Source organism: Mya arenaria, chromosome 14 (genome assembly GCF_026914265.1).
Source record: "Mya arenaria isolate MELC-2E11 chromosome 14, ASM2691426v1".
Taxonomy (NCBI): Eukaryota; Metazoa; Mollusca; class Bivalvia; order Myida; family Myidae; genus Mya; species Mya arenaria.
In genome coordinates, this window is record NC_069135.1 from 25,952,625 (window position 1) to 25,967,363 (window position 14,739).

General features: G+C 35.8%; 1 protein-coding gene across 5 annotated transcripts in view; it reads right to left on the bottom strand.

Moving 5' to 3' along the window:
- The window catches only part of LOC128216666 (plexin-A1-like), a 101,499-nt gene that overhangs the window by 42,908 nt on the left and 43,852 nt on the right, over positions 1-14,739 (bottom strand). For all 5 annotated transcript variants that reach the window (XM_052923292.1, XM_052923288.1, XM_052923290.1 and 2 more), the window contains 2 exons: positions 7,412-7,514; positions 51-153 (listed from right to left, as the gene is read on the bottom strand). In XM_052923292.1, coding sequence (XP_052779252.1) covers positions 51-153; positions 7,412-7,514 — 206 coding nt within the window. The remainder of the gene's footprint in view (positions 1-50; positions 154-7,411; positions 7,515-14,739) is intronic.

A 14,739-nucleotide genomic window follows, 5' to 3' on the forward strand; every position in this document is an offset into this window, starting at 1 on the left:
ATGAACATGCACAATCCTATTGCAATGTCCAAATTGTTTTAAAAACTGACCTGGTTAACTCTATCTTGTCTTTCACCTTCAATCAAAGAACAGGCTCCATTAGCTGTGTTCCACCAACAGCTAGCACCAGAGGTTTCCACACACTTACCACACCTAAAACATAATCAAAGCGCGAGGCGCTGAAAAACTATCTGCGGGCAAATATGTGAGAGTTGCAAATTTTATTTGAACTATGGGAATGGGTGAAGAGCACATATAAAATAAAAGTGAAAAATGTGCTGACAGCGGTTGTGCGAAGAAACAAACATATCTATATCTTTATGGCGTCTTGTGTCATTTTGTTTTTGTAAATGTCACTTCATCTTAATCCCCCATCCCCATGTATTTAGTGTTACAATGCATGCCCCATTTCAATCGTTTCTAAAGCTTTTTCGTTGCTTTGATTAGATATCATATGATAGGAAAAACCAATACATCATATATTCATTTCCTTTTATTAATATACACTTTTGTTTAGGGAAAATCATATTTTTACAAACAACTTCAGCAATAATTCCATTCAAAATGCACAGCTTTATATCAATTCAGTCGACATATCCCGATGTATTTGAAGTTACAGTAAATGCTCTTTTCAATCGCGTCTAAAGGTTTTTTCGGTGCTTTGATTAGATAGCATACATGTACGTTTTATGAACTTACACGTTTTAATTCTTTAAGGAAAAATGATTTTATTTTTACGAGCAACTTTAGCAATAATACCTTTTAAAATGCAGAGATTATCAGATGGTCGTTTTCCCGCAGTGAGGACAAACATGTGGTCAGTTAATGTATGTAGAAACTATGTTTGGAATATAGGTCAGTTAATGAAGTTGAAACTACTTTTAGATTATCGGAACTAGTCTGTTTATGATTGTGCTTTTTAAAGTTTATTGATAAATATAATGTTATTTATGTTTAATGTAAGTACCTATGTAGAAACAGTACTAGTGCTGTTATGAATGCTTCATACTCTTTGGATGTTAAACAGGTTTAATCCAAACTAATTTGCTTCACCAAACGTATGCATGACTCACTGTCGTATCAGGGCATGTGTGCTTATATAAATTGAAAGCCTAATGTCTAAAACTATGCCAAGAATACACCGGAACGAAGCTTTTATGCAAAAATGAAAACATCTCATTAGAAATATAAACGCCTTAAATCATAGAATGAAAAGTATCTTGTTATTGTGTAGCAGGTAAATTACAATATAGTATTTGAAGCATTAGCAATGCGAAACCTGAGATACAACTATTTTAACACTAAGACAATAGATATATTTGTTTCTTATCTCATAAAAGTCAAATTAAAAATCACCATTACAAATAAGCGTGCTTCAGGGTCACGTCAGGTTTAAACAATACATCCTGCAGGCAATGGGATACTTGTGGTCGGTAATAATTTCTGAAATATCATGGGCTAAACTAAAGTGAATATCAATACTGTATGTTATCTTCCTACCAGAGCCTCCATTATCTTGACCCTCATTGATCTGATAAAAATAACGATCTAAAAATAGTTATAATCTGCTAAAAATAAAACACTGGGATACATAGTTACAGTGCGGAAATAGCCGAACAAGCAAAAACTCATACTCAGACTGCAACACGACCAATCCATTTGTATGGTTTCAACGTCATTCTGCTAAACATAGAGCGCATTGAGACAAAAAAATGGGTTAAAACGACATGAATAGAAGTAGTTCTTTGGAGTTGCTGGTCTTAAGACTACCTGCACGCATGCGCAGATAGTCTAAAAATAAGTATTCTGACCCCAGTTTATCAAAACAAGTTGTTTTTCAACTTGGTACACTATTTAAATTGTGAGTTTACCGCAAATAGACTGAAAATTCAATCGGATTCTTTCATAGTTTGCTATTTAGCTATTTCTTAATATTGTGAGTCAACTTTTGATATAAAGTTATTAAATAATTACGCAAGTATATTTCTTGAATATCTGACCAAAAATCTTTATCAATCATTAAATAATTTTAAGAGAATGTGATTCTAACAGAGTCAAAACAATATTTGCATTTTGAACCTTTCTTGGCTGTAAAGAGGTACAATTCGTTGAGTTATAATAATTTAGTTATTCGAGAAACTGGCATCAGGTCATTTTATATATATATATCGTAAACTTTTAGCAAAAGAAACACATGTGGATGCCATCATTAAAGGGCATTTTTTCGTTTAAAATTAATGCATAAGCATGTATAACTCAGTTGACTTATGATAAAAACAAACAATAACTGTCACAGAGACAACGCGCTTGACTATTCCGCCGCTTTTCGGTGTATGGATTGAAAAGTCTTGGTGAAACATGCATGGATCACTGTTAGATTAGATTTCAATGCAATACATGATGTGCTGAGATATTTACATAAATTGAATGGAAAATATTTGATGTGGTACGCAAACTTTAACGTAAATTCTAAGTTGAACTAGAACTCCGCGAGTCGGATGTGTGGCCTGACGAATTATTTACTGTCGACATTATAGCTGTTAGATTGGCATTTTATTCATTTATAGACAATGATGTTGCCATTTAACTTTCAAGTGTAGGTGGCATTTGAACTGAAGGTAACAACGTTAAGCCAGGAGCAAGCAATAGGTTATATTAGCAAAAATGAGCACAATAAATACTGAAGTCAATGACATTGAGAAATAATTTGAAGATAATGGATTAATACATTTTCAGGTGTGAAATGGGCATCTCTGTCTTGCTTCTGTCTAAACTGCTATCCAGACCGGTTTATGATGGCTGAAGTAAGACTCCAATTCACCAACAGATTTGTAACTGTCAAAGTTCACAAATATCAAATTTCCCTCAATCAGATATACCTACGGAATAAGTTTTAGGTTGATACCTCCTATAGTTTACGAGATATGCCACAGACAAAACTTTAAGCATGAAAATTAACAAAGGGCAATAACTCTAAAAATATGGCAGCAAGAGTTACGGTTCTTGTGCACTGCACTTGCCCTCAATGAGATCTATCTAGCTATGAAGTTTCAAGTTGATACCTATTATATTCTTCAAGATATGCGCCGGACAAAACTTTAAGCATGATATTAACAAAGGGCAATAACTCTAAACACATAGATGCAAGAGTTACGGTTTTTGTGCACTGCACTTTCCCTCAATCAGATATACCTTCGGAATAAGTTTCAGGTTGATACCTCCTATAGTTTACGAGATATGCCACGGACAAAACCTAAGCAAGAACATTAACAAAGGGCAATAACTCTAAAAATATGGCAGCAAGAGTAACGGTTCTTGTGCACTGCACTTGCCCTCAATGAGATCTATCTACATATGAAGTTTCAAGTTGATACCTCTTATATTCTTCAAGATATGCCCCGGACAAAACATTAAGCATGAAAATTAACAAAAGGCAATAACTTTAAAACTAAGAAAGCAAGAGTTACTGTTATTGTGCACTGCACTTGCCCTCCATGAGATCTATCTACATATGAAGTTTCAAGTTCATAACTCTTATATTCTACAAGAAATGCCCCGGACAAAACTTTAAGCATGAAAAATAACAAAGGGCACTAACTCTAAAAATTTGGAAGCAAGAGTAACAGTTCTTGTGCACTGCACTTGCCCTCAATTAGATCTATCTACATATGAAATTTCAAGTTGATACCACTAATAGTTTAGGAGATATACCCCGGACAAGTGAAAATGGGACGTGGACGCCGCAGACGCCGCCACCGACCCCTAAATGTCATCTTTCAGGCGACACAAAAAGGGGCATAATTTTGTCAAAATGCTTGATAGAGTTACCTCCTCCTGTGTACAGGCTGGGGGCATGATGGTGAACAAGCGTGCAAAGTTTCAAAGCCAGATGTCAATGGACTTTGAAAATATTTGAGGTGGTACACAAACTCTTACTAAAACTTTAACATATTATGTGGCTTCGAATAGTCGAGCTAAAAAGCATATGGGTTAGGTACATTTAAGCAAGTATTAGCCTTTTTTATTAATAGCTACGTGTCCACTAATTCTCCAGTTAAAAAAGCACCAACACATTACTTATATTTTTTATCTGTCCCTAAATTGCATGCATTTTTCTTGGTTTGATCATTAAAGTAAAATGAGTTAAATACAATAATGCATTTAAATAAGAATTACTTTAGTAACATCAACCTATATTCATTGTGTGCATTTAAATGTACTTATTTAATCAAATGTGGCTATAGCTATTTCAGTGATAACTAGAGCTGTCACAGGAGTGACGAATACCCCCAAATGCTGCCTGGACACAGGAATGGCAAACCATTCCTTTGAAAAGAGACCATAACTCCAAGGTTACTGCCAAAAATGTTCAAATCTGTCAAGCCTTTCATGAGTTATTGTCCGGAAACCATTTTTCTATTTTTAGTAACAGTGACCTTGACCCCACCAGCCCCAATATCGACATTGATCTGTATCTTCTGATGTTACACATGTGTACCAAAAATTGTTCAAATCCGTTTAGCCTTTCATGAGTTATCGTCTGGAAACCAGTTTTCTTTTTTTAGTAACAGTGACCATGACCTTGGCCCCACTAGCCACAATATCGAGCTTGACCTGTATCTTCTGACGTTACACCTGTGTACCAAAATATTTTCAAATCTGTCAAGCCTTTCATGAGTTATCGTTCGGAAACTGTTTTTCTATTTTTAGTAACAGTGACCTTGACCTTGGCCCCACCAGCCCCAATATCGAACTTGACCTGTATCTTCTGATGTTACACCTGTGTACCAAAAATGTTTCAAATCTGTCTAGCCTTTCATGAGTTATCGTCCGGAAACCATGAAAACCGACAGACCGACTGACCGACCAACCGACCAACCGACAAGCTCACTAACTTGATCTGTATCTTCTGATGTTACACCTGTGTACCAAAAATTGTTCAAATCCGTCTAGCCTTTCATGAGTTTTCGTCCAGAAACCGTTTTTCTATATTTAGTAACAGTGACCTTGACCTTCGCCCCACCAGCCCCAATATCGAGCCTGACCTGTATCTTCTGATGTAACACCTGTGTACCAAAAAATTTTCAAATCTGTCAAGCCTTTCATGAGTTATCGTCCGAAAACCGTTTTTCTATTTTTAGTAACAGTGACCTTGATCCCACCAGCCCCAATATCGAACTTGACCTGTATCTTCTGATGTAACACCTGTGTACCAAAAAAATTTCAAATCTGTCTAGCCTTTCATGAGTTATCGTCTGGAAACCATGAAAACCGACCGACCGACCGACCGACCAACCGACCGACAGACCGACTGACAGACCGACCGACAAACTCACTCCTATATACCCCCCAACTTCGTTTGTGGGGGTATAATTAAAGGCTAGAGATATGAGCATTGCTACACTTGTGTGTTTACTCCTGGCAATATGTGTACAAAGTATCATTTGTATGTTCTTTCATTTATGACCAAATTGAATGTGTTTGCATGCCAACAATGACACTAAGGTATCACAACAAATCTACCTTGTATTCCGAAACCAGATAGTGTTAAGAACAGATTTACCAACCAAACTAATACATACAAAGGCAACAAACACAACATCATGGAGCTGCAGTGAGTGTTGTATTGTGTTTTCCTGCGTACTAATAATGGTTATATTCTACTCAACTTGTCATTCTATACATATTTCTCTACTTTTCTGAAGCAGCAATAGGGGTTATACAAACTCACACATATTCATATCCTTTTCATGTATGAGTTTAACAATAGTTACAAACTTTGACAAATCCAGGGTCATGGATGTGTTTTATGGATCATCATTGAAATAAGACATATACATATATATACAAGGTTATCTTAAAAATCTTGACCATTAACTCCTCAGCGTGAGTTTATGTCAGACCAAGTAAACCATGTTCGGCCCTGTGAGCAACGCACTGCCCAAACATGGTTATACATCTGTGCAAAGTCATTTTAAACAAGAGATGTTTGTCAAACATTATGCCCCACCCCCTTGAGCGCCATGTTGTCAGGATTATATGGACAATTGAATGAAATATGCATGGACCGAAATAACAGCTGATTTGTCATTGACATTGGATGCTGTTGTGGCAGTTTTAAGATTATGACCATTCAAAGTGTGAGGATAGAGTGTGTTATGACCATGACATTTGATTCTCTGACCTCAAAATCCATAGGAGTCATCAGCTGGTTACCAATAACCTGAATGTCAAGTTTGAGGGCCGTGGGTGCAGGCATTGTCAAGTAATCACACAGACAAGCTTTTTTCGTTCAAGGTCACTGTGACCTTGCCCTTTGGGCCAATGACCCATAGAATCATAAGGGGTCATCTACAGGTCAGACGCAATCTTTAAGGGCCATGGGTGCAGGCATTGTAGAGTTATCACTCAAACAAATTTTTGCATTTAAGGTCCCTGTGACCTTGACCTTTGACCCCTAAAATCAATAGGGTTCATCAACTGGTCAGGCCCAACCTCTAATTTAGGTTTGAGGGCCATTGTTGCAGGTATTGTTAAGTTATCACTCGGACAACCTTTAATCATTCATGGTCATTGTGACCTTGACCTTTGATCCACCAATGACCCCTAAAATCTTCATTGGTCATCTACTGGTCAGGCCCAACCTCAAAGTCAAGTTTGAGGGCCATGGGTGCAGGCATTGTCGAGTTTTCACTTGGACAACCTTTAACCAATCAAGGTCATTTTGACCTTAACCTTTGACCCCATGAGCCCTAAAATCAATACATGTAGGTCGCATCTACTGGTTAGACCGAACTTTCACGTCAAGTTTGATGACCATACGTCCACAGGAAATGTTGAGTTATCATTCGGACAAACTTTTGGTCTACCGACAGACCGACCGACCGACCGACTGACCGACCGACGGACCGACCAACCAACATGTGCAAAGTAATATACCCCTCTTCTTCGATGGGGGGCATAAATATATCCGTGCTGCATATTACCTTCCAGCAATGATCACAGGAGGCATACACAGAGGCAATATCATTTACTCAACAATAAATGTAAAAACTATGTCTAACTACATAACAATTCTTAGACTAACAATTCTCCAATATGTTTTAAAAAGGAAATATGCCTCATTTGTTTTTCTTGTATATGTAATGAAGAACTGTTTTAAATGTAAACCTTTAAAATAACAAGGGCCATGTGCTTTCGACTTGTGGCACACATACAATTCTTTTATTGATGCACTTATATTTTTAAATCAACCAATTGATAACATTTGTCCTTCGACAAATAAAAGAAATCTGGATAAAACAACTCACAAAAATGCAGCTAATCTAGAGGTATCCTATTCTTTTGTAACAGGTATATTTCCTTCTAAAAGTTAGAACCCGAATAAAACATCTGATTACTTCACACTTACCTTTTAAAAGATGAACAATTGTAAAACAAGAAAGGTGCCTCTGCTATTGAAATGTTCTCTGTTTTGTGGTTTACTACTAGTCTCATTGAGACCTCTTTATGTTCTGAAAATTTAAAAAAAAACAATTAGTCCAAATGAAATCATGATAGCAAGATTAATTTATGCCTCAAGAAACAGGACGGCTACAAAAATATTATAGTGACAAGAAAATTATTTCTGTGGAGTTAAAAACTCAAAACAAGGCTATCCTAAAAATATGTAAGCTACCTAACAGGATAGAAATTCAGAAAAGAAAGTGCAAAATGGAAATATGACTTCCTTTTTCTATAAAGACCCAGACAAATATATGGCAAAGGAGATGATTGTTGACAGAAAATAATAGGCCACACCAAATTATTAACCTGTTCATCGGATTTCCCGCACCTATTTCTTCAGAAAAGCAAAAAAAATATTTTTATCATTTTATAACTTGCGCCCGCACCATCTATAAAAATAGTGTTTTTTTTTAAGAGCGCTAATTTGTTTAGTAGAATGTAGCCTATTCCCTTATTACCATGTTTTTCGATCGTAACAATTATCAAAGCACCAGCTAGTCTCAATCATGCAGCCGCTCTTATTAGAGTCAATGAACGATATAGACCCAGATACATACAAGCGTCTATATGATCAAGACTAAATTGGCAACATGAAAACATTTGTTTCACTTCCTTATTCTTGAATATAACGTGAACAAATGACAATTTTACCACCACTTAAAGTTTGATTAAATTTTGGACAAATGCGTTTGTTTTAATTAGACTTCCGCTTAAAGTAAACGTATATATACTGGGCAAGAAGTGCTGAATTTCATCGTGACCCGCGTGTTTTTGGATAAAATGCGCACTTAAAACGCAGTTGAGTGCGTCTTTTCTGAAAGTGCGTTTTTTACCTCCAAAAAGCACAGTTAAAACGCACTTCCGTTTTTACTGATTAAAAGTGAATCTTTTGCACCCAAATTTTATGGGGAAAAAATGCGTTAAAAGTGCATTTTTTTCTGCATTAAAAGAGCATTTTTCTGTGCACAAATTCACTCAGGTGCATTTTACCTGCATTAAAAGTGTCCATTTTTGCAAAAATAAAAAATGGACACTTTAATATATTATTTATATATATATATATATATATATATATATATATATATATATATATATATATATATATATATATATATATATATATATATTGAACCATCAAAAATAGAACACATTTGAATATTTGTAAAATTAAGCAATAATAAAATAACCTTTTACTCAGTGGCAAAAATAATTGATAGAAAATCATGAAACTGTAAGCTACAAATTGGAAAATGACAGTCTCAAGAATCTTTTGTTATATTTTTGTCAAATCTAGAGATTCCTGACAGCTCTGGAATAAAACAGGGTATCATATTTTAAATAAGTAATGACTTTATTAGTACTTAAATTGATTGACCCAATTTGGCCAGTTTCCAATAACTGGTAAGCCATGTGGAAGATGACAGTTTTATGACCCCTCCAAAAACCAACACTGTAATCATTTGTATAACTTTAAAGGTGCTAGTGTGCGTATTTATGGAAACATGGCAATTTCTGCTTAATATGTTAATATTATATTAACATATATAAGAATAAAAACAAGTGCATGTTCATGGAGTTTTAAAACTACATCTACTATCTGGAACCAATAATCCTACTTCCAGCTACTATCTACACCAGCATTGTTATTTATTAAAATATGTGCCTAGATTGAAAGTTGACAAACAAAAGTCCTACAAGTAGTCAAGTGTCATAACAGTGAAATTAACAACTGAAATAAAGAATACATACCATGACCTGAGTGCTTTCACATGTCAGTTTATCACAAATCATCCAATAGTGGTATTGTCATGTTTCTAATCATAGTTCATATTCACCTGATCTAATGATCATTATTTTATTTCACTAATCCCTTTAATATTAATTTGTTTTAATTGGTGTAAATCCATTTATTAATTAAAACATCATCAATATTCTTTTAATGAAATCCCAACAAAATGGCTACCAGTAGCTTTGATTTGAAATTGACTCCCTAAATGCTGAGATTGAATCGGTCCTTGGTACAATCAGATAAGATCAGGCTTATCATGCATGTTGTAAAATTGGAAAGGAAATGACAAAGAATTTGGTAGTCATTACAAGAAACTTAAGGAATAATATTTCTATAAATGTTGTAATTACATGCAATTGATTCTTGCCTATAAGTAAAATGTATTCTTTTGATTACACAATAAATAAGAAATTATAATATATTTTTCATTTTTAAAATAATCTTTCTTTTTATTTTATTATTTTATTTTTTTATTTTGAAGGTATATTGATCAATAATAAAATGCTTATTTACTGGTTTATTTATTCATTCATTCATATTCTTGTATTTATGTGTCAATTTCATAAATGTTATTTTGAGAAGGGCATGATTCACATTAATATTAAAACAAGAGGGCCATGATGGCCCTAAATCGCTCACCTGAGTAAAAGAGTTTAACCTTTGTTATTAATATAGCTTGTTTCTCAAAGAATATTGAACAAGAGCTGTCAAAGTATGTGACAAATGCCCATCAATGTGACATTGATCTATGAACAAGTACATAAAAAGTTGATCTTGCCTTTATGTGTCAAATACATATTGCAAGTTATATTAAATTGCCTCTGAGCATAGAAAAAACCCCAATCATACTAAATGACAGCCAACGCTCTTTATGTCCTCATATTCAGCATTCCATTGTGAATAAACACTTAGTGTATCTTTCACTTTAGAGGTAGGGACATGGGTCTTGCACACGACACGTTGTCTTGGTATGTCGAAAACATATGGCAAGTCATTTTAAAATCTGTCCATATAAAATTAAGTCACAGCACGGACACGACAGCCTATATTTTCCTTCAGGTTGCCATGGCAACCAGAGTTCTGCATGGAATTAATTTTTTTGAACAATTTTGAAAAAGCACCAACCAAGGATCATTCCTTATAATGGAGTTTCATCAAAATTGTCCAAGCGGTTTAGGAGAAGAAGATGATTGTAACCAATTGTTGACACTTTTCCTTTAGGTTGCCATGTCAACCAGAGTTCTACATGGAATTAATTTCTTTGAACAATTTTGAAAAAGCACCAACCAAGGATCATTCCTATGAAGTTTCATCAAAATTGTCAAAGCGGTTTAGGAGAAGAAGATGATTATAACAAATTGTTGACATTTTCCTTTAGGTTGCCATGGCAACCGGGCCAAACAAAATTATGTGAACAAATTTAAGAGAGGTCCATGCAAGGACACTTCAAACCAAATTTGCTGAAGATCTATCAAGGGGTTCATGCAAAGAAAATGTTTAGTTTTTTTTTACTAATTTTAGCTCTGGTGGCCCTTAAAAGGGGCCAAACAAAATTATTTGAAAAGACCTGACAGAGGCCCATGCTAGGATGCTTCAGACTTGAAGATCCATCAAGCAGTTAATAAGATCAAGTTGTTTAAAGGTTTTTCTATTTTTTGCTCTGGTGACCCCTAAAAGGGGCCAAACAAAACCATTGAACAAAGTTGAGAGAGGACCATGTAAGGATGCTACATATCAAGTATGGAGTCATTCTGACCTTTACTTTCAGAGGAAAAGATGTTTAAGTGACAAGACAATGTAAAAACAAATGACCCCTGAGCAAGGCCAATTTGACCCCAGGACAATAATTTGAATACCTTTGGTGTAGGTCCATTAGGTAACACTATATACCAAATATGAAAGCTCTAGGTCTTATATTTTGGAGAAGAGGATTTTTAAAGTTTTATTATATAAGACTATATAAAAATATTGAAAACCTAAGCCTATGAACACGGGGCCTGGCCAATTTTGACCCCAGGGCTAAAGTTTGAACAATCTTAATAGTGGTCCGATAAACGATGCTTCATACCAAATATCTAAGGCCTTCGCCTTTTGGTTTCGGAGAAGAAGATTTTATAAGTTTTCATCATATACATATATAAGGAAACCCATGACCGCCCGGGTGGGGCCATTTTTTGACCCCAGGGCCAAAGATTGAACAATATTGGTACAAGTCAACTAGATGATATATCATGCCAAATATCTAAGCTCTTGTCACTACTTGATTTTACGTGTGTATCTATATATGTAAATTTGTTATTAATTGTTGTATGTGGCCCATATTGAAAATTGGTAGTGTACTAAAAATGTTATCCAGTTTAAATTAAGACGTTACTTGTCTTTGTGAGTTCGGAGAAGATTTTTTAAGTTTTCACTATAACACATATAGAGAAAAACCATCAGCCCCGGGGTGTGGCCAATTTTGACCCCAGGGCCATAATTTGAACAAACTTTGTAGAGGTCCACTAGACGATGAATCATGCCAAATATCTAAGCTCTAAGCCACGTAAGTTCAGAGGAGATGATTTTTGAAGTTTTCACTATAAACATATAGAGAAAACCCATGACCCCGAAGGGGGTGGGGCCAATTTTGACCCCAAGGCCATAATTTGAACAATCTTTGTAGAGGTCCACTAGACGATGAATCATGCCAAATATCTAAGCTCTAGTCCAAGTAAGTTCAGAGGAGAAGATTTTTGAAGTTTTAACTATAAACATATAGAGAATACCCTAACCCCCCGGGGCGGGGCCAATTTTGACCCCAAGGCCAACATTTGAACAATCTTTGTAGAGGTCCACTAGACGATGAATCAAGCCAAATATCTAAGCTCTAAGCAACGTAAGTTCAGAGGAGATTTTTGATTTTTTTTAATATAAACATATAGAGAAAACCCATGACCACCCAGGGGCGGGGCCAATTTTGACCCCAGGGCCATAATTTGAACAATCTTTGTAGAGGTCCACGTCCACTAGACGATGAATCATGCCAAATATCTAAGCTCTAGTCCAAGTAAGTTAAGAGGAGAAGATTTTTGAAGTTTTAACTATAAACATATCAAGTATACCCATGACCCCCCGGGGCAGGGCCAATTTTGATCCCAAGGCCATAATTTGAACAATCTTTGTAGAGGTCCACTTGACGATGAATCATGCCAAATATCTAAGCTCTAGTCCAAGTAAGTTCAAAGGAGAAGATTTTTGAAGTTTTCACTATAAACATATAGAGAATACCCTAACCCCCCGGGGCGGGGCCAATTTTGACCCCAAGGCCATTATTTGAACAATCTTTGTAGAGGTCCACTAGACAATGAATCATGCCAAATATCTAAGTTCTAGTCCAAGTAAGTTAAGAGAAGAAGATTTTTGAAGTTTTAACTATAAACATATCAAGTATACCCATGACCCCCCGGGGCGAGACCAATTTTGACCCCAAGGCCAATATTTGAACAATCTTTGTAGAGGTCCACTAGACGATGAATCAAGCCAAGTATCTAAGCTCTAGTCCAAGTAATTTCAAAGGAGAAGATTTTTGAAGTTTTCACTACAAACATATAGAGAAAACCCATGACCCCCCGGGGCGGAGCCAATTTTGACCCCAAGGCCATAATTTGAACAATCTTTGTAAAGGTCCACTAGACGATGAATCATGCCAAATATCTAAGCTCTAGTCCAAGTAAGTTCAGAGGAGAAGATTTTTGAAGTTTTAACTATAAACATATAGAGCATACCCATGAGGCCCCGGGGCGGGGCCAATTTTGACCCCAGGGCCATAATTTGAACAAACTTTGTAGAGGTCCACTAGACGATGAATCATGACAAATATCTAAGCTCTAGTCCAAGTAAGTTCAGAGGAGAAGATTTTTTAAGTTTTCACTATAAACATATAGAGAAAACCCATGACCCCCCGGGGCGGGGCCAATTTTGACCCAAGGACCATAATTTGAACAATCTTGGTAGAGGACCATTTGGTGATCCTACCTACCATATATCAACAGCCTAAGCCTTGTGGTTTGGGAGAAGAAGATTTTTAAAGTTTTTCCTTTCCATTGCCATGGCAACCAGAGTTCTGCATGGAATTCAATGCTTTGAACAATTTTCAAAGGGGACCACCCAAGGAACATTCCTGTGAAGTTTGAATGAAATTGGCTAAGCGGTTTATGAGGAGATGTCGTTTAAAGTAAAAGTTTACGGACGGACGCCGGACGGACGCCGGACGGACGCCGGACGCCGGACGGACGACGGACCCCAGACGGACGCCGGACAAATTGTGATCACAAAAGCTCACCTTGTCACTATGTGACAGGTGAGTTAAAAACTTGAAAACTGTGGTTTTGAGTTCTCTCATTTATTAAATATTTTAAAGAAATACATATGCTTGATCTCAAATAGCATTTGTTTGATATCAAAACTAAAATTTGTATAGAATTATCCTTTAGTGGTATCATTCTTTCACTGGATGTTATCCTTGTACTGTTAACAATCTCATTGTTTAGTTAATAAGTGAATAAAATGTGAGCAAAAGTGTGTTAAATGACAATATATATTTGTGTGCTCTTCGCTCGCTCCTCTTTTTTGCTAAATGCAAAACAACTATTTCTATTATTATTTCGGTTGCTTGCCCATTATTTGGAAAAAAATCTGATGAACAAGTTATCAATTTGGTATGGCCTAACACTTAAGTTCAATGCTAAGAGGATTGTGTCATGTGCAAATTGCCAAAAAAACATTCTTTCATGACATTTTAGGTAGAAATCTACAAGGTAGCAGGAACATGATATGAATTACGTTTGTGCCAAAATATTTTGAAACCCTTCCACAAGTTCTGGAGCATTAGAATATCTGTGTACCGTAATTTAAACAAAATCTATATAAATATTAAAACAACAGGGCAAAAATGTACCTTTATCGCTCACCTGATTAAAATGACCAACAAGTCAGTGATAAAATGACCAACAAGTCAGTGATAAAATGACCAACAAGTCAGTGATAAAAGGGATGTTGTTGTTTGCTAAGAATGTAAGTTTGTTTATTGATAAGGAGGTTGGTCCTTGTAAAGAAAAAAGAGTATTTCTAGGGAAGTCAAGACATTGGTAGCTGGTCTTTCCCAAGGACAATGGATATGATATCAATGGCAGCCAATGTTGCTATGAAAGTCAATGGTTGTTGGAATTGGTTAATAGAGATGTTGGTAGCTGCTGCTGAGGAAAGTGGTTTCTTAGGATGTCATTGGTTTTAAAGAAAGGCATTGGTAGCTTTAGATGAATACAGTGGGAATGGAAGTCATTTGATACTTGATATTGGTAGCTAAGGAGTCATTGGTTGATATGGATGTAGGTATTTGCTCAGAAGTAAGTGGATGCTGGGGGATTCATACTATGAATGTAAGTTATAGTTTTAAAGAAGTC